The 18,456-nt window shown below is 45.8% G+C and overlaps 1 protein-coding gene across 1 annotated transcript in view; it reads right to left on the bottom strand.

The window, feature by feature from the left end:
• Positions 1-6,026: 6,026 nt before the first annotated feature.
• Positions 6,027-18,456, bottom strand: part of Usp46 (ubiquitin specific peptidase 46) — a 75,447-nt gene continuing 63,017 nt past the window's right edge. Inside the window, exons 6-9 of the mRNA XM_041671471.1 lie at positions 16,768-16,851; positions 14,506-14,703; positions 10,127-10,205; positions 6,027-9,589 (exon numbers count right to left, since the gene is read on the bottom strand). Of these exons, the coding sequence (XP_041527405.1) occupies positions 9,488-9,589; positions 10,127-10,205; positions 14,506-14,703; positions 16,768-16,851 (463 nt within the window). The 3' untranslated portion in view covers positions 6,027-9,487. The remainder of the gene's footprint in view (positions 9,590-10,126; positions 10,206-14,505; positions 14,704-16,767; positions 16,852-18,456) is intronic.

Here is an 18,456-nt window from a genome sequence, read left to right as displayed (position 1 = left end):
GTGTGTGAGCCCATCTTGTTGAACCTTCCAGAGCCCGGGCTCTGGCCCTAACAAGAAATTCAGAAACTATGGGTTCAGCCTCATTCCACATTCAAGTCTACCTTTATGCACTTTTAATTCTCTAGAATATGAATGTTTTCTTATAAATAAAATATATCTGCCTTCCCCGAAGTCTGTATTTAAAATAAATTCCATGAGGCAGCTTCCTCTAAATCTTACTGTGACAGAAGTCACTAGCTAACTAGTCATGGCTAGAAAGGCGAGTGTGTTCTCTCTCCCTTCCCCTTCAGCTCGGCTTTGCAAGTCTTTACTGGATCTTCTCACACTTGCACTGTTTGCTTCTTCACGGCTCCTGTTTGCAGAACGTCACTGCAGACTTGCTGCCGGATGCCTCGCTCCCCCACCGTGTCTGCACATGGAGAAACAAGAGACAAGTGGGGAGGCTCATGTAGTTGGATCCTATTATGCAGCCTAGAATTGGCAGACACCATGACAAATAAACAAAGAATAATGGCAAAGAATAATGAAGAAGTGTTCCAAGGTGCACGCCAATTTGCCAGAAATTCTACAACAGTAAACAGATTCTTCTGCAGCACTTTGTGGAAGGTCTTATATACTGTGTGTGTGTGTGTGTGTGTGTGTGTGTGTGTGTGTGTGTGTGCTGTGTGCGTGTGTGTATATGTGTGTATGTATTTTTGTCTGTGTGCATGCAAAAGTGTGTATCTGTGTGCATGTATGTTGTGTATACATATGTACATGCATGCATGTGTGTGTGTGTGTGTGTGTGAGAGAGAGAGAGAGAGAGAGAGAGAGAGAGAGAGAGAGAGAGAGAGAGAAGGTCAAAAGAGCAGTCATGTCTTTCCTTCTACCATATGAGGCCTGAGAATCTACCTCGGGTTGTCAGGCTTGGAACAAGCACTTTTACCCACTAAGCAATCTCACCGACTCACCATATAATGTTTGTTAACAAAGTTCCATAGATTAGAAAGCATTGCATCTGAAGGCTGAACAGCAGAAACCAGTTCCTGGCGCTGGGCAGGACACCAAGGACTGCAATTGTGCTGTGTCCCCTTCATGGGCTTACTTTGGACTCTCTCCCAACACTTCCTAAAATAAGAGAGTGGCCCCTAGGTCTTTGATACAAGCCTTCCATCCAGTTTTTGTTTTTCCCTTTCCCTTCCTTCCTCCACCAGGAGTTTTCTCTGTAGCATTAACAGGTTAAATGAGAGTCATTGTCTCTAGCTCTTCCATCTTGGTGAGCCGCAGACCCCACGCATGCCATGACTGTGTGTCACTCAACAGCCCCAAGAGACCCACGTTCTGAGAGACAAGCAGGACACAGACTCCGTGAGCCCACTGTCTTCCCAAGGGTCTCTTGCTCCATGGCCTCATTCTGCAGAAAGGTAAGAGCTACCTGACTGCATCCTCGGCTTGCTTTCATGACGGCAGTCGCTGGCTTGATGTTTTAGTTGGGGGTTTTCTTTAGCAGAAATCCCATAGACGGACTGTGTCTAGAATAATAGCAAGTTCCTGTGCGACTGCTCTTCTGAGAAAACTTGGGGGTGTTTTAGGCCATTCTCACTAGAGGGCACCAGACCCTACACTTGAGTCCTCGCCCCTACAGTCACCTCTTGATCCAAGTCCAGCCTTAGGGTTATGGAAAGCTCCTGAGAGTACATAGTAAGATCAGAGAGACTGAGACAGTGTCTGTTGAGGCCAAGTGGGAATCCACGGGGAAGGCTCTCGAGTCCTTGCTTCAGGGTTCAGCTCCTCCAGTGGGGATTCTGGTGCCTGAGCAAATTCAAAGGTTCTGGAGACAGACATCTGAGCCAAGAATGGATGTGGAGGTATATGCTGTATATACCCTCACAGGGTAGGAAAGACTAAACTCATTATTTATGCCAAGTTGGAAGGCTGGGCCCACACAACCCACCGTACTCACCATGTATTCCACAGTGGTTTTTCTTCCTCTTAGACCAGCAAGGCACAGGACACGGCTTACCTCCCCTTCCAGGGCTTTCCTGTCCTCACCCTCCAGCCAGACTATACACACAATTACGGCACTGAGATATGGCCAGCACTCACTGCAGCAGAGATCATGTGTCATGTAGAACCCTGCACATTTATTAAGGGGCTTTAGAGCTTTAGAGCCGAGGCTTTGGCTGAGATCGTGGAGGAGGGCAACAATGGTTTTTCAGGATCTGGTACCATCCTGGAAGTAGTAATGTTTCTTTGTATATCTTGCTACTCCTATCTGGGTCAGATGCAAGAGGAGATATAGTGGGAATTGGCTAAACAGCAGCCCCCCCTCACTCAGACTCGGGGAGCAAGGCGAGCATTTCACCATTTACACCGTGACCTTGTTCTTGCCTGTGCTTAGAGAAAATTATGAAGTTGACACATTTCTTGTCTGGCCTCATCATGGTCACAGCATGACCTTGTCTAAGGATGCTGTTCTGTGAGATTGCTTACGGCAAGCAAGAAGACCCCATGGCCTAGCTCTGAGCTGCAGGCCAGTCCCTGCCAGCATCTGAGGTGCAGCTTTCTCAGGCTGGCTCCCAGCTGTCAGCAGGGATTTCCCCTTTCTCATCTCATTTTAGTGCTGTCTTTATGCCTAGGAGTTCTCGGAGAAAAGAGAAAGCGTTGTGGGTCTCTGTATGTTGGAGTTGGCCTCCAGGTGGAGAACTGAAGCTCGTTCACTCTGGGTGTGTGTGTGTGTGGTGTGCCTGCGTGTGTGTGATGATGTGTGTGTGTGTGGTGTGTATGCAAGTGCGTGATGTGCCTGTGTGGTATGTGTGTGCTGAATGCATGTGTAGTGTGTGTGTATGTGGTGTGTGTGTGTGCATGTGTGTGGTGTGTACATGTGTGGTGTGCCTGTGTGTGTGTGGTGTGCCTGGGTGGTATGTGTGGTGTATGCATGTGTGGTGTATGCATGTGCATGGTGTGCATGTGTGGTAATGTGTGGTGTATGCATGTGCATGGTGTGCATGTGTGGTGCATGCATGTGTAGTGTGTGTGTATATGTGGTGTGTGTGTGCATGTGTGTGGTGTGTACATGTGTGGTGTGCCTGTGTGGTGCATGCATGTGTAGTGTGCCTGTGTGTAATGATGTGTGCATGGTGTGCGTGTGTGTGTGTGTGTGTGTGTGTGTGTGTGTGCGTGCCAGAGGACCTTGGAGCTTAATTTCTTTGAATTACTACCTATTGCTAGTTTTATCACTTTAGAGCTGTGTTTCATGCCCCTTAAGCATCTGTGCCCTGGGTCCCATCTGACTCTTGAGGACAGAGATGGGATGTAGCTCAGTGGTACAGTAACTGCCTATGATACAATCCCAGTCCCTTAAAGGTGGGGACACCAAACCCAAATTGTGTCAGGGGACCTGAAAGCTAGAAGCTAAGCAATAATGAGTCTTAACCTTGTTCCCCAACTCTTTGCCAAAAACTCAAGCCCATGCTATAATTCTTTCAGTGGTCATTTTTAGTTGGCTCAGCAAATGACTTTTTTCTGACAAGGTTCATTAAGACAGTCTCTAGAAAGTAAGTACAGTCCAGCTGGCTCACGGGAAGAGGACAGGGCTGAATATATAGAAACAGTGGTTTCAAGCGTGGAATTACTTTGCTTCCAACCATGTAAGATCCAAATCTCCATCTTCATCTCCAAATCCCTACTATCACGAGGAGGTGAAGCAAACAGGACCAGAACCTGTGACACCCGCCTGCCTTTCTGCCTTCCGTACAACAGGCATGCTCGCTCTCGAGAGAGGCAAGGCGGAGGATGAACCTGTGTTCGAACACAATGTCCCAAGGTTGACACGTTACAACCACGTGGGAAATGGACACGAGATCAAGCATTCTTTTTCTCCATGTTCCATGTCATTTCTGACCCTGGCCTCTCACCACCAAAATGAAGTTCATCTTCATTTGTTTTTAAGTCCCTCATGTGTAGTTCAAAGCAGTTTACCTCAGATGGACACCTAAAAATACCAACACTGGGTAAAAGCCAATAGAACTACTGATCACATAGCTGCAAGACTCTGAGGCCTTGACTCATTCTGATAGGTCTGGAGAAAAGCTACTGACTTGGTAATAATGCCAACCAGTGGTTTAGAAAAGAATTCAGGTCACAAAAGCCACTGTCTGGACTTCCAAAAGGATGATTTAAAAAGAAAATTATTTTTAATCACGTGTATGTGCACACGTGTGGTGAGAATGCCCTTGGGGTCAAAAGCACCAGATGCCCCTGTAGCCGGAGGTGCAGGCACATGTGAGCTGACAGGCATGGTTGCCGGGAACCGAACTCGGGTCCTCTGGGAAAGCAGTACGAGCTCTCAGCCACTAAGCCTTCTCTCCAACCACCAGAAAGTTGACTCTTTTATCAGAAGATGAAAAGGCAAAATACTCCACCCCATTAGTGAAACACAAAGGGTTCTCACTTTATTTGAAATGCTATTGTCAGCAATGGGAACTAAAAAGAAAGCTAAGGCAATGCCAAAAGCAGCGAGGAGACAGTGGGCCCCAAGGAAGAGAACAGGGCTGCTTGGGGGCCATCTGTACAGGGACGCCTGGGCCAAATGCCACCGCCCCCCCCCCATGTGTGGTATTTCAAAGTTTAAAGATTTTTCCATACAGAATTTTTCTGAGGCAAGAAACAGGAAGGTGGGGGGGGGACCCCCATTGGTCTCATCTTTCTATGTCTCTACAAGTGTTAAATAATTAAGAATCCCTCCACCTGGGGTATCGTTAGGAAAAGTAGGTAGTTTGCTTTGAGTACTGTCCCTGAAATAAAAACTTACTCTCAAGAAAGGTGACTCAGCAAATGCCTCTCACACTCCTGTAAGGATGAAGCCCTGGCAATGGGGTTCCCTATCAGAGGCGTGGGCTGTTTGTTTACTTAAGGTTTATTTCCTGCATGTGAGTGTTTTGTCTGGATGTGTGCATATTCGCTGTGTACATGCATTGGGCAACCCTGGATGTGAAGCTATGGGTGGATCGATGTGGTTGCTGGGAACCGAACGTGAGTCCTCTGCAAGAGCCGCCAGTGCTCGTAACAGAGCTGCCTCTCCAGCCCTGTTAAAAGCTGTTTTAAACACCAATGAAAACAAAAGAACACAGGACGAAGAGGGAGGCTTCTCATTCTCCAGAAATAGTTACCTGTGTGGCTTGTAGCCACAGGTCAACACTTGAAGCCCATCTGACAGAGGCCAAAAGCAAAGCCTAGGAAAGAAAATCATATTGCCAAGGTCTCCGTTCCTCTGGTTGTCCTGCAAGTCAACAGCCTGCTTGGCCCAGTCCGGTTTGAGAGCATGAACCCAACTAATATGCAGGAACAAGGAGACTTACAGTTACCCACAGACCTGGCCTGTACGGTTGTCTTTCCATACTGAGACCTAGTCATGGACTCAGGTCACAATTTCCAGTTCCTACATGGACCCCCTTGAAGTCACTAGCTGGGAAGAAAAGCCCAGATTGCGACAACTGTGGGCTTCACTCTCAACCGCGGGGCAGAGTGAATGATCTGTACTCATGTACGTGAGGAGGAAGAGGGCTGCACCCGGCTTAGATTTCTGAGGTGAGGGCCCCCACAAATCAGGCCAGAAGGTTCAGATGCTGGACACCAGTGCTGATCCAACTCCAGAGCTGGGAGCCACATTCTTATTTCAGGAATAGCATGCTGTAACTAACAGGATCAAGCACAGAAAGTGTACCGTGAAGTTTAACTAGCTGGCGCCCACATTCTTGCCACTGATTTTCTCAGGGCGCTGTTTCTTCAACAGCAGCCGCTAGCTCCTGTTACAAGAAATGAAGTACATTCTGTCCAGGACATGGGTTTCATCAGCCTCGACTGAGCCGCTGCCTTTCCATGATCTAATAAGCAGAATCTCCTTCCCATTTTCAACATTCAGTTCAGAGTGATTCCTTGCATAGGGAACTCACGACTGGCTCACTCGGGATGCCAAGGACATGAAGGTCACATGTATGGTAGTACTTAGATGTGGTTCTCGACGAAGATAGGTCCTATTTTATTATTTTTTCTTGAGGCAGAGTGTTGAAATGAATGAAACCTCATGAGACAGCATTGCTTAAAGTGCTTGAGTTGGTTACATTAAAAAAAAAACAAAGATACAAATTATTTTAAATAAAAACTACAAGCTTTTTTTTTTTTTAAAGCAACAAAATCAAGTGAATGCCACACACATACAGTCACTATTTTGGTTACAGAAATAGGAGCCAAAAATAAGTTAATGTAATACTAGAAAACAGAAATTTAATTAGACAGAAAAATAGGCAATTATTTCCTCTGGCCCATGCCATCTGCATGAGCTGATCACAATGGTGCTGGCCAAGGCCCTGACCAGGTCACAACAAACCAGGAGAAAACATTTAGTGCACAATATTTTTAATACACATGAATATACAAAATTGATCAAAATGAAATGTTTAAAAGATAAAATCCATCCATAATAAAGCTACACTCCAGTATCTAAAATAAGCCTTAATCGCCAGTTAGAACACACTTTCGAGTTAGACATGCCCATGAGATCAAGGGTACCCATGAAAACACACACACAGGGACCATCCCTGTCGTTTTCCATCAGTCTGGAATCTAACCAGGACTGGAAAGCACAGGGGGACGGCTCCCTATTCAGACTGACACCCTGATTGTATTATTCCTGGCTCTCTTCAAGCCAGTCTACCTGATGATGGCTTGGAATGGAGAAAACACATCAATGGGACAGCACTACACGCGTCACCATTTTACTAAAGTTTGCTTTGAAACGGAAGATTTTAGCATACTGTACCAGCATCTAGATGTTAAACTAGCAAGTAACCAAAAAAACCAAACATCTCATTTTTTAAAAAAGTTTTTAAGTCTCTTTAAAGATACTGTAATTTCTTTTTAAATACCCAGCAATTACAGAAATTAAGAGAAACACAGCAGGCTTACTTCTCCTGCTGGAGAAAGAACACACAAACTCCCATCTAGGGGACAGTTGCTGGGTCTTTGTGCTATCGCTGTGACCTTGGAGTGGTCTCACGTGCTCCGCCTCCGCTGTCATCCCCTGCTTTACGCTGGGAACTAGGGACGGCAAGTTAGAACATGATTTTTCAATGAAAAGAAAAGTGATGGGGTGGGGGGGGTGGAACAGAGCTGCCTCGAGTTTGTTTTCTTTACTGAGAAAGAGGTAAATAATTACCAGATAGTCCTACGTTTTAAAAACCGATGGCATGTTGATGGAGATTTGTATTTGGTCCTTCTCCAATCTTTTAGCCCTGCACCGCAACCAGCTGAAGGTTAGTGCAATAGTCTCCATGCTTATCTCTTTCTATTCCAAAAACCTCTTCATGAATACTGAAATTTAACCTACTTTTAAAAAAAAAAGCAATCACTTTGGTTACATTACTGGGGAAAGCTTTATGTGTTCACCAAAAAAAGAAAGGAAGGAAGGAAGGAAAGAAGGAAGAAAAGAAAAATGTGCTGAACCTTATAATAGCATTTGGGCTTCCAATTGAAACATTTTTGTTTAATAAATTAGCTTCAATTTTAATAGCTTTTGTCCTATGACCAGTTTCAAATGTATTAGAAACCAATAACCATTTTCTTAACCTGTGTATGCCACAGTCAAATATATGGGCTGGATGTGGGACCAACATTTCCCTCCACCAATCACTTCCAACTAGAAAGTCCTCTCTTCAATGAATAAAGGTCCACCTCCAAGGTAAGTGATTAATAAATATGCTTCATGGGGTGTGGGAGAGACAAAGTATTTATAAATATGCGTTTGCCTCTAACCAAACCAAGGCCCATTTTCACCATTTGCAAAAGACAACAATATGAAATGACCCTGTCCCGCCTTCTCCAGGGAAGGCTGAAACACCTCCGTTCAAGCATGATCAAATGAAAGATCGGCATGCTGAGCCCTAAACAGTTCAAGATATTTCAAAAATAAGAAGTCCAGTTTTCACCTAGATAAAGTGCTATCCTCAAATGGCCACTGACATCTTCAACTGCAGTTTTAGTTCACATTACGCCAAGAGTTTGCATGTTCATCTGCCGATGTGTTAGGTCACAACATAACACGTTCACAGTATATTCTAGTGTATGGAAGTCAGCTGACGTCCCAAAGGAGGCCAAGATCTATGACTCATTGTAGGAAAACTAAGATTAACTCAACAGTAAAACACCAAATCAACCCTTTTGATAGAAGGTACCAATATTCAAATGCTCTAATAAATACACACATAACAAAATGGAAAAATAGTGAGATGAGGGTCTCCCAGGAAACTGTCCTAGAGGAATCTGAGCCAGAGAACCAGCCGCCATCTTGTTCATCCCTCCACTCACCCCCTAACACTTCCTGTGACCCATTTCACAATCCACTAACTCCAGCATTCCCTTCAGGGAGAGTTTTGTTTTAGCCCCGGAACTCACCAGTGCCCCTGTAAACAGACTGAATAAGGTTTTTTGTTTTTGTTTTTTAAATAAAAAAGTGAAGCTGTACAATCTGCTGATGGTTGTCAAGGTGAACAGGGTTTCTGATTCATCTTCCTCATCTAGGAAGAAGGATGGCATTAACTGGCTAACGAGAGAGAGGTACCAGAGGCAGCCAACTGGTATCTCAACCTCGATACCGTTGATGGCAATCCATCAGCAGGACTGGAAAGACCGCTTGGAAAAACTTAGCAGTGCCAGATCCGAGAAAAACACAACCACGGGACCTGACAGGGGGAAGCGGTCACGGAAAAGGGACAGTAATGCACTGCTTCCCACAAACTTGGCTTTTGGTAGAGAGATAAGTAACTTTTCACTATCCGCAAAAACATCTTCCTCTTGGCTTTGTCTGCCCTGAGCTTCGTAGTTGTAGCCCCTGGGATCTACCAGCTAGGTAAGCACAGTTGGGTGCAAACGCCGGCCACCATCGACAGCCTTGCTTCACCCTGTCCCAAGGCAGGGGATGATCTTGGCATCGACGTCAACTCGTGTTTAAACATTTTCACTTGCACAAACTTAAAGCTATGGTTGCAGCCTTAACGGGCGCACATCTATCCCCTGCCGTCAGAGGAGGCAGGCAAGCTAACAGCGGGTAGCAACGCTTCCAGGGATATGTCAAAGGAATGCACGGGAAGGAGACCCCGGAAACCATTCGGGAAGCCAAACAAACACTCCAAATGGGCTGTGACATTTACAGACGAAGCCACTCTAGCTTAGTCAGACATGACAAGCGGCATAACATCATCTCAGTCTTCGAATCAGCAATGGTTATTCATCGACATCTGACTGGAGTTCACTCTGCCTCAGACCAGAACAAACCCAGGAGTAGTGCTGCATGTAAAAACACAAAGGAAGGAAGGTTAACACTGCCAGACCAGTGGGCATCAGTGATAACGCCAGTGGGCCACGGGGCGGGGGGAGAGGAAGGACTGCAGAGAAACGAGGCTCTAGTGCTTTGAGTATTTCCCCGCAGGAATTAGTCCCACGCTCCTCTAGGTTATTCTCTTGACTGATAGAATAAAATATATCCAGATTCTGAATTCTTTGATATATCTGACGTCAGACCATAGAATTCTTCAATAGCTTGAGCATCTATTTTCTGCAATGAGGAAAAAAAAAATATTGTAATTATTTCTTACAATTCCTGGGCAAACAAAATCTAAAATGTAAGAAATATGAGTTGGTGTAAGAGTGCAAATAGGTACCTTTGAGGGCAAATGGTTAATTCTATATATTTGACAGACGCAAACCGATGGGGGATAAAAAACAACCCTTTCATCTAACCGTAACTGTACATAGATGTCCTTTAAAAAAATTTAGGAAGTCTGTCTCTCAGATAGTAATCTGAGGGGTCTGTGAAGAACCTCCATTCTTATCAGAGTTCATTCCCTTAGGTGACTACTAAAACAGCTACCCTAGTGGGCTAAAACAGATCCCACCTTTGAGGGTAGAATTTATAATATTCCTTTACAAAAAAAAAAAAAAGAAAAAAGAAATAAATACCTGAAGTACATGGCTGTGATCTAAATATTTCCTTACTACTGAAAAGCAGGGTTATTTTAGGTACCATTTACAACAGCTGCCCACCCCAAACTCCTTTACCCTGTGCCCACGGCAGAGCAGCCTGCATACCCACCTCTACAATGTCGTCGTCGAACAACAACCAGAAGCCATGGCTCTTCACAATGGTGATGTAATGTCCACGGTTAGGACCGCTGGAAAAGAATGACGGAGAGAAAGTCACCGGGTAAATAGTCCCTTCTTTATAACGCTCCAATTATCAATGCAAAAATCTAATGTCATCAAGTATAGTAGGAACACTGGCAACCGGAGACGGAGGCAGGAGGTCCAATCCAGCCTGGGCACTACAGAGATATGCCGCTTCCAAATAAAAAGAACTGTGTACTAGTTTTGGTCTAAGTGTACAGTTCTTAAGAGCACTGGGCACTGACTATGCTGATCACGGGGGGAAGGGAGGTGCAGTGCAGAAGCCCAGTGGGGAAAGCATGCATTCAAATGCAGTTAAGATTAGGAATTACTGCCAGGTGGTGGTGGCGCACACCTTTAATCCCAGCACTCGCAAGGCAGAGGTAGGCAGATCTCTGTGAGTTCCAGGCCAGCCTGGACTACAGAGTGAGTTCCAGGCCAGGCTCCAAAGCTACACATAGAAATTCTGTCTCAAGGAACAAACCAACAAATAAACAATTTTTTTTAAATTAGGAATTACTGTGTACGTACTACACAGAAAAACAGTGAGCAACACAAAGTCCCTCCCCCTTCTCTTGGGACTTGGTGTTACTGGTTGAATGTGAACCCCAAAGTTTATGAGTTATTCACTTAATTCTTGGTCCTCCACCCACATGAGAGTGTACCTGTTACAGAGCTCAGGCCCCTTTTCTCTGTCTTGGACTCTTTCCCCATATGATGTCTTCGACCATGTCCTAGTGACAAGAGAACCCAGAAAGCAGCTCTGGGGCTTTCAACTTACCCGCCTGAAAAAACGATGAGCCAAATAGCCCATGTTATATAAAACTTACTCAGATGAGTATTTTGTTATAATAGCACAAAAGAGCAAGGTGCCGGGGTGGGGTCTCATCGGCTATAAACAAACCGACCACATAAACACACGGGAGAAGGGCCGTGATGCTGGGGAAGCAGCACTAAAGGAGGGAGGCAGGGCTGGGGGAGAGAAGTCATGTGACCGTATGAGGGCCTCTCCAGCCAAGTAGAAAGCAAATACATACCACCAATTCAGAACAGCTGGGGAGGACAAAGCGGAGAGTGGATCAAAGGGACAGACCTTCCCTGCACCACATCACAGTAGCTAAGAGCTCTGCCTCTGCCCTGAGCACACCAGGGAGATGCCATGGAATTCTTACCAGAGGCATTATTTGCTTTACGCTTCAGAAGTACGTTACGATGCATGACTGCATACGCTAAGATGCCTGGCTCTATATACTATGCACTCTGAAAAGCAATGGGAGGAAGTAACTGCATAGTTGCATTAGATTGATACAATAGGGAGACTTTAATCCTAAATCTAGAATTGCTTTTTAATGTACATATTACTAAAGTTGAAAAACTGAACTCTTTTCCCCTCATCACTTGCCGTGTGTGTGGGGGGCGGAGAGGCGGAGAACATGTATTTACCGTGTGTGTGTGTTGGGGGGAGAACATGGATGCACGTATGTGTGTATGGAAACCAGAGGTTGATATGGTGTCTTTATCAGCTGAACATTCTGGATAGCTCTCTTGCTAGGGAATTCCCTGTTTCTAGCTGCCAAAGCCTGGGATGATGGGCAGGCTGCCACACCCACTTGTCCTCATTCTTGTGGGGCGAGCACTTTATACATCAGCCATGGCCCCACCCCTCATTTACAGTCTCCACACACAAGATGCTGCAGATGCTCAGTGGTCCCTGGCTCTCCCACCAGCTACTTGTGTCTCCTGAGCTCCAGGCTGCTGAGCTCCTGTCCCCAGCTGTCGTCCGCTTGTGCATGGCCCCCCGCCTCTGTCTTAACTCTGCCTGAACAGGGCCTCTTCTACACTTGTCGTCGTGGCCCATCCCACCCATTCAGCCTCCCCACATGGCCCTTTACTGGCCACCATCCTAGAACCAGCATCCTTCATCCCCTTCTCCTTCCTCTTCCTGCTTCCGTGCCAGAGCACCGATCAGCATCCTAAGTTACCTGGCAGAGGCTGCGTTTCAGTGATGCAGGCTGCAGTGTGTGCACTTGCCCATCTTTCCCACCAGACTCTACATCATGTTGTGCCTTGTGTTCACTGTTTTGATATGTTCGAACCCAAGAAATAAAGAGTTCAGACCCCCAGAGGCCATCCACTCCTGTCAGTCCCATCATATATAAAGGAATGGACTTCCTCTACAGGGAGATGGAAACAGCCGTTAATAACAAGTGAGAATTAGTTCTCAGAGTCCCTTGTGGCCAGGGCTGCTGATACCTGAAACTGGTGATTCCAGAGTCCGGCCTCCCCAGGGATCCGCCTTGCCCTCCATGGTCTTCCCAAGAACAGAATTGGGCCCTGAAAGCTAAACTAAAGTGTTCAAGCACCCTGCCCATCAGTACCTCTACTTCCTCCTTGCCCAACCTCCCTGAACTTCTTGCTTGTTCATTCTCTCATCCCCACCCATGATGCTCACCACTCCCCAGGCTCTACCTGCCAAAGATCTCTTTTTCTCCACTGCATTGTGGCCCCCTTCCCCTCCCCGTGCTCGCGACCTGGTACTGATCACTGGAGCCCTGTGTTCTTTAGACAAATAACCGTTCAGTGGAGCACAGCTAGCCACTAAATAAATCCAACTTCCTGAGAAGAAAACGTCTAGCATCCTGAAGTGGCATGCTCAGGACAGAATATGGGGAGTGTCAGGTGTGAAGTCGTATCTGATGCCATCCTCCCCATGGCTGGGTGAGAAATTCAGCAGCCCGATCCTGACATGGTGACAGTGGTACCTGAGGTGTATTCGCAGTCTCCAAACCAGGCAGAGAGGAAAAGACAATTGCAATATGATGTCCTGCGAGCCAAAACCCACGCCCACGGGGACCCTGACCCCCTCCCAAGAGAGAACGAGCACCCACTTAGCCACCCCAACCAGAGGAAGAACGGACAAAAGCAGGTGAATTTTCAATATTCTTTTCCCATGGTTATAACAAATATGGATTTTTTTAAATATGCAAAGAACGTTCAGGAAAGCCCTTTGCTTCTTTAGACCTGGAGGCTTCCTTTCTCTGTCTCCTGTAAATCCTACTGTAGAACATGGAGAAATCCCAGCAGGTAGACTTGAGTTCAATTCCCCAGGAACACTCAGCAGATGGAGAGAGCCAGCTAACACTGGCTGACTTTGAACATCTACTCTCAGGCTGAGGTGCACACACACACACACACACACATTAAATACTGTGATCTTTCTTTTGAAAAGGGTTGTGGGTTTTTTTTTTTAATAGAATTGGGAACATGCTGAAAGTTGCATAAAAACATTTTTAAGAACGGATTTCTGATTAATCAAAATGCCACAAAATTATTACATCTAATCTATTGCTTCCAGGTTTGATTTATACATATTAAAATACGTTTCAGATCGTGGTTTTTATATATACACATGAGCATATATTATGCATGTGTGGTTTTCTATATTTAATTTTTAATTACGTGTGTCTGTGTGCCTGGGACTGAGGCCAGGAAAGTGTTAGCTCTTCTGGAGTCGAAGTTTCGGGGGGCTATGAGCCACTGGACACTGGTGTTGAAATTAAGCTCGGGTCTGGAAAAGCAGCACACTCATTTAACTGCTGAGTCATCTTGCTAACACCTACACATAGCTTTGTAAAACATAAAATCGGGGGTGGGAGGGTAGGAGAGATGGCTCAGAAGTCAAGAGAACCCAAGTTCGGTTCCCAGCACCCACGGGAAGTGACTTACAGACATCTGTAACTTCAGCTGGAGCTCGCACTCACACACCCACATGCAGACACACACCTATATGTAATTAAAATAAAAAATAAATCCTTAAAATATACAAAGAAAATCATAGCATAAGCATTTATATTTCCATGTTACTTTAAACCCATCACCTGCGTCATTTCTATGCAAAGGAGATGGAATTACTTCCCGTAATGATAGAACATTTGGATTATCATTGTTCTCATGTTATTTCATGTGCATTTACAGGTATGACTGTGAACAGGCCTGTGTCCCATACTAACATGGTCTTTTCTTAATGACGTCATACATGGGTCAGGAGTACTATATTACATCGCCTAGTCTTAGTGTGTGTTAAGTACCCTTGATGACGACCACATGGTGAAGCCAGGTAACGTTGTATATCTTAGGATACACCTCCAGATTAAGCATTTCTGCATATTTTGGGGGTGATCAATATGAATTTGTGTGGCATTTCCAGAAGGACTACTGCAGTCCTGTAAGGGCGTAGCTGGGTTTATCTTGATGAAGGGGCGAACCCTGTGTTTATGACAGAAACCTGTCCCCCCCAGCCCACTTTACCTTCCACAGTGAACAACGACAGCGACCAGGTCATACATGCGGTCCAGGTTCACAGCATCGCTGGAGGTGTTGAAGAGTCGGAGCTCCAGAGGGAAGACCACCCGGTAAGACAGCTTGGTGTACCTGTGCAACTGCTCCATGTACTTGAACCTCTTCAGGTGCAGGGCCAAAATCATGGGCAGCTTTTTTACCCTCATCCTAAGAGAGCATGGAAGAGAAAACCATTTGTGGCCACTGCCCAGTGGAGGAAGAAAACACACTATTGCCTACACAAACAAGAGCAGGGAGGGGCCCGGCAAGTATCTAGACTTTCCACAAGCAGAAAGGTGTGCTTGTCTACGGAGACTGGCACACCCTGCAACCTTGGCTAACCCAAGTAAGAGAAAAGCAGGACCGAGCATCTCCATGCGGTCATGGCAGACATTCTCTTGCCTTGCCTCTGCCTGCAGAATGGAACGCATGTAGACAGTCCACTCCCTAGTATCCTCCGGACAGGAGGGCTGAGAAATGAAGAAAAGGAAGCTGGGAAAAGGACCGGGCAAAATGATCCAGACAGAACTTCAGGCGCTAAAGACCCACTGGAGGAAGTTTCTGGCACATAACTAGACATCAAACACCACGAAGTGCCAGGCTCCTGCCCACTTTTCACTCTTGTGATTTTTGTGCCATGGTTCTCACTGTCTGTGTTTCCAGAGTGTACGGGTGACTTTAGGGCTATTTTCACAAACTAAACTCCAAGGTCCTGGTTGCATTAGTCAACTGGAGGGTGGGGGCTATGGTCAAGTTTGAACAAGGCTTCCTCCCATTCGAAAGCCTCCACACAGAATCGTGCATTGAAGGTTTTGAGAAATACTGCCCGGGGAGGAATAGTTCTGGTCCCAACTTTACATAAACAGCTCCCCCCACACACACTATCTGACCATTAATTAACATTCCTGGGCAAACTATTACACAGGAACAGATCATGTAGATAACATGGCGAGCATGAAAAGCACCCTGTTCTCTTCGCCCAACCCTAACCCTACCCACACTGGTCAGTGTGTTGAATTAGCACAAACACCACTGGACCCGTGCACATTTTAGTATGTATTGTTCAAAAGGGACCGATTCCAAGAGACTATTTCTTGAAGTATCTACTAAGGCAAAAAGCCCTCTTCACAAAAATAAACAAAATCCAAACATCTCTAGGGACAGGCATGATGGTACATGCCTTATAATCCCAATGCTTGGAAGGAGGTGGAGACAGGAAGAGGGCAAGTTCTAGACCAGCCTGACCCTGCTTCATAAAAACAAATCAGTAGATAAATAGTAATTATAGGAAACATCCATATTTCACAAAAATATATGTCATTTTAATGCATGAAACCTCCCGGTTGAACAGAAAATGCCTTCATGCCATACAGGTAGACCCAGGCAGAGAGAATGAGTGCCTCAGGATGGGAGCAGAGTCAATGTCCACTAACAGACAGTATCTGCTGCCTGCTACAGGGGTTGGCCTTGAAGGAAGATGAAATGTGTGGGTAGGGTAGAAGGTGAGAGAGGCCAGGCAGAAAAACCATCAACTTCAGGTCTAGAGCCTCCGTTTTAGAGGGCGCCACCGAGTATCTATGAACTACCTCAAAATCTCTAAAACAAACAAGATAAACTTATCCCAAGTAGGAGTTCACAGGAAGATTAAACTTTCTGAGGCTAGGGAACAGCTAGTTAGTTCAGAACATTCAAGAGTTGTAACTGGCAGGTACTGGCAAGAAAAGATGGTATTGTTTTATTTCATTTTGGTTTTTGTTTGTTTGCTTGCTTTGGTTTTTCAAGACTGGGTTTCTTTGTGTATCCCTGTTCCTCCTACTAATGTGTAGTTGCCTCAGAGCTCCTTATTAAACAACAGATACTTTTTAAATCTCTGGCTGTAAAGAAGAGGGCCAAGGTCTACAGCCAAAAGCAACAATGTTGCCTGTATTGTGTGCCGTGCGGGATTGAAAAGTACCTTGTACAGTTTATTTTTAATCCTTAAGGGGGCAATGAGCATATCTGATCCCTACTTGCTTACCAGCATGGGATCTGGTACACTTGGTATTTGCTGAGAATTAAAAGAAGGAGCAAACTGACAAACAGCTCCCCAGGACAGCATTCCCATCCGGCTTTCTTGATGAGGAAGGTCACTAACTCCCAGGCCCTGTGAAGCTGAGATCCCTTCTGACAGGAGCTACCCCGACTTCCTCCCCACCCTCCCACTCCCCCACCCCCACCTGGCCCCTCACACACCTCTTCTGAGCCTCCTGTTTGCTGCAACACGTCTCACAATAATATTTTTGTTCGCTACACAGCGTTTCTGTGTTGCTGAAGTCTCTGTAGAGAAAAATATTTTCACCTTTTAAAAAAGTCCAGACGCACTTAATGCCCCACATTGAAAGCCCCTATTACCTGAAGGGTAATTTCCAAGTGAACGTGGGGAAAACAATAATCACAAAAGACCCTTCTTAAGGCTGGGACTCCCACGCCATTAGAACATGTCTACAGGCCTGGCTATGGCTTCGCCATGAGCGGTTTGGAAATACAGCTTGATGTAAGCCAGGCATGTTGGCACACACCTCTAATCTGGAGACTAAAGGTAGGAGGATGGGGCGTTTGAAGCCAGCCTAAGCTACACTGTGAGTTCAAAAGCAAGCCCTGTCCCCAACAAACCAAACAAAATTGTATTTAAGGGGACTGGGACAGATACAAACTATAGAGTTTCTAACAGACTCAGGAGGGGAAAAGTCAATGTTCAGTAATAATAACAATACTTGTAGGCAGAAAAATATCATCTACAGCAAAAGCCTACTCTTACATCAAGAGGTCCCCAAAAGGAAACCATAAAATCCAAAGTGACTTTTCTATGATAAGTAAAAATGGTATCTCAGCGGTTCCACGTCTCAAAGATCAGAGCTAACTACACACAACTGCCCTTCTAGCCAGCTAAGAAAACCCTAAGAAGACTCTGGGTGGCGGAGTACCTGCCTAGCACACGCCTGTGGCCCTGGGATCCATCGGTAGAGCTGTGTAACCCAGGTGTGGTGCTGTGCGCCTATAATCGTTAGGGAGGGAGAAGAAGGAGGAGCAGGGTTTCTAGGTCACCCACCACCTCGAGAGTCTGAGGTCAGCGTAGGCTACATCACACACTCTCTCGCTCTCTCTCTCTCTCTCTCTCTCTCTCTCTCTCTCGCACACACACACTCACACACATTCTCTCTCTCTCTCTCTCACACACACACACACTCACTTTCACATTCTTACACTCTCTCTCATACACACAAACACGAAGCAGAGACTTTCCACCACCCCTGTTCACACACACACACACACACACACACACACACACGACCCAGGAGAAGCACTTCTGTCAACTGCCTTTTAAAAACAAAGGCCACTGTGGCTGTCTGGGTATCATCTCATCAGAAGGTTCTGCCTGCTTCTTAGAGTTTTCAGTTTCTAAATGCCGCAGCCTTTTTTATTCTTCTCTGGATCAACTCTGCATTTCTGTGGCCGGCTTCAAGAGGCTAAAAACAGTATCTAGAATGTACTATCCTGCAGTTTTGAAAATGCCTGTTGACATGTCCTTCTTCACAGTCTCCCAGAAGCAGAATGATCAGGTTTTATTAAACAGAAATTGGTGCTAATGATCTGTCACTTACACAGTACACATCAAAAGGAAGTCATTACCCATTTGCTAAATTTCCAGATAGCTGCTAGGTCCTGGGGATTTGGAGAAGAACTATACTCAGACAGAGACAGTGCAAATAAGTGTAGCTTAGTCAAAACCACTAGAGGTGATCCCCTGCTAAGACCCCTCTCCTAAAGTTTCCTCCTGCAGTCCATCTCCCACACCACAGACCCTGGCCATTGGACCCCCAACTCCTACTCTACTCTGTCTCTTCCTGATCCAGCCACCTGGGCCACCTGGGCCACCTGGGT

The sequence above is a fragment of the Microtus oregoni genome, unplaced genomic scaffold (genome assembly GCF_018167655.1).
Source record: "Microtus oregoni isolate MIOR12 unplaced genomic scaffold, Mior012 000021F_ref0000039, whole genome shotgun sequence".
NCBI lineage: Eukaryota > Metazoa > Chordata > Mammalia > Rodentia > Cricetidae > Microtus > Microtus oregoni.
The sequence above is the reverse complement of the archived record's forward strand: the minus strand, read 5'-3'. Positions and strand labels throughout refer to the sequence as shown.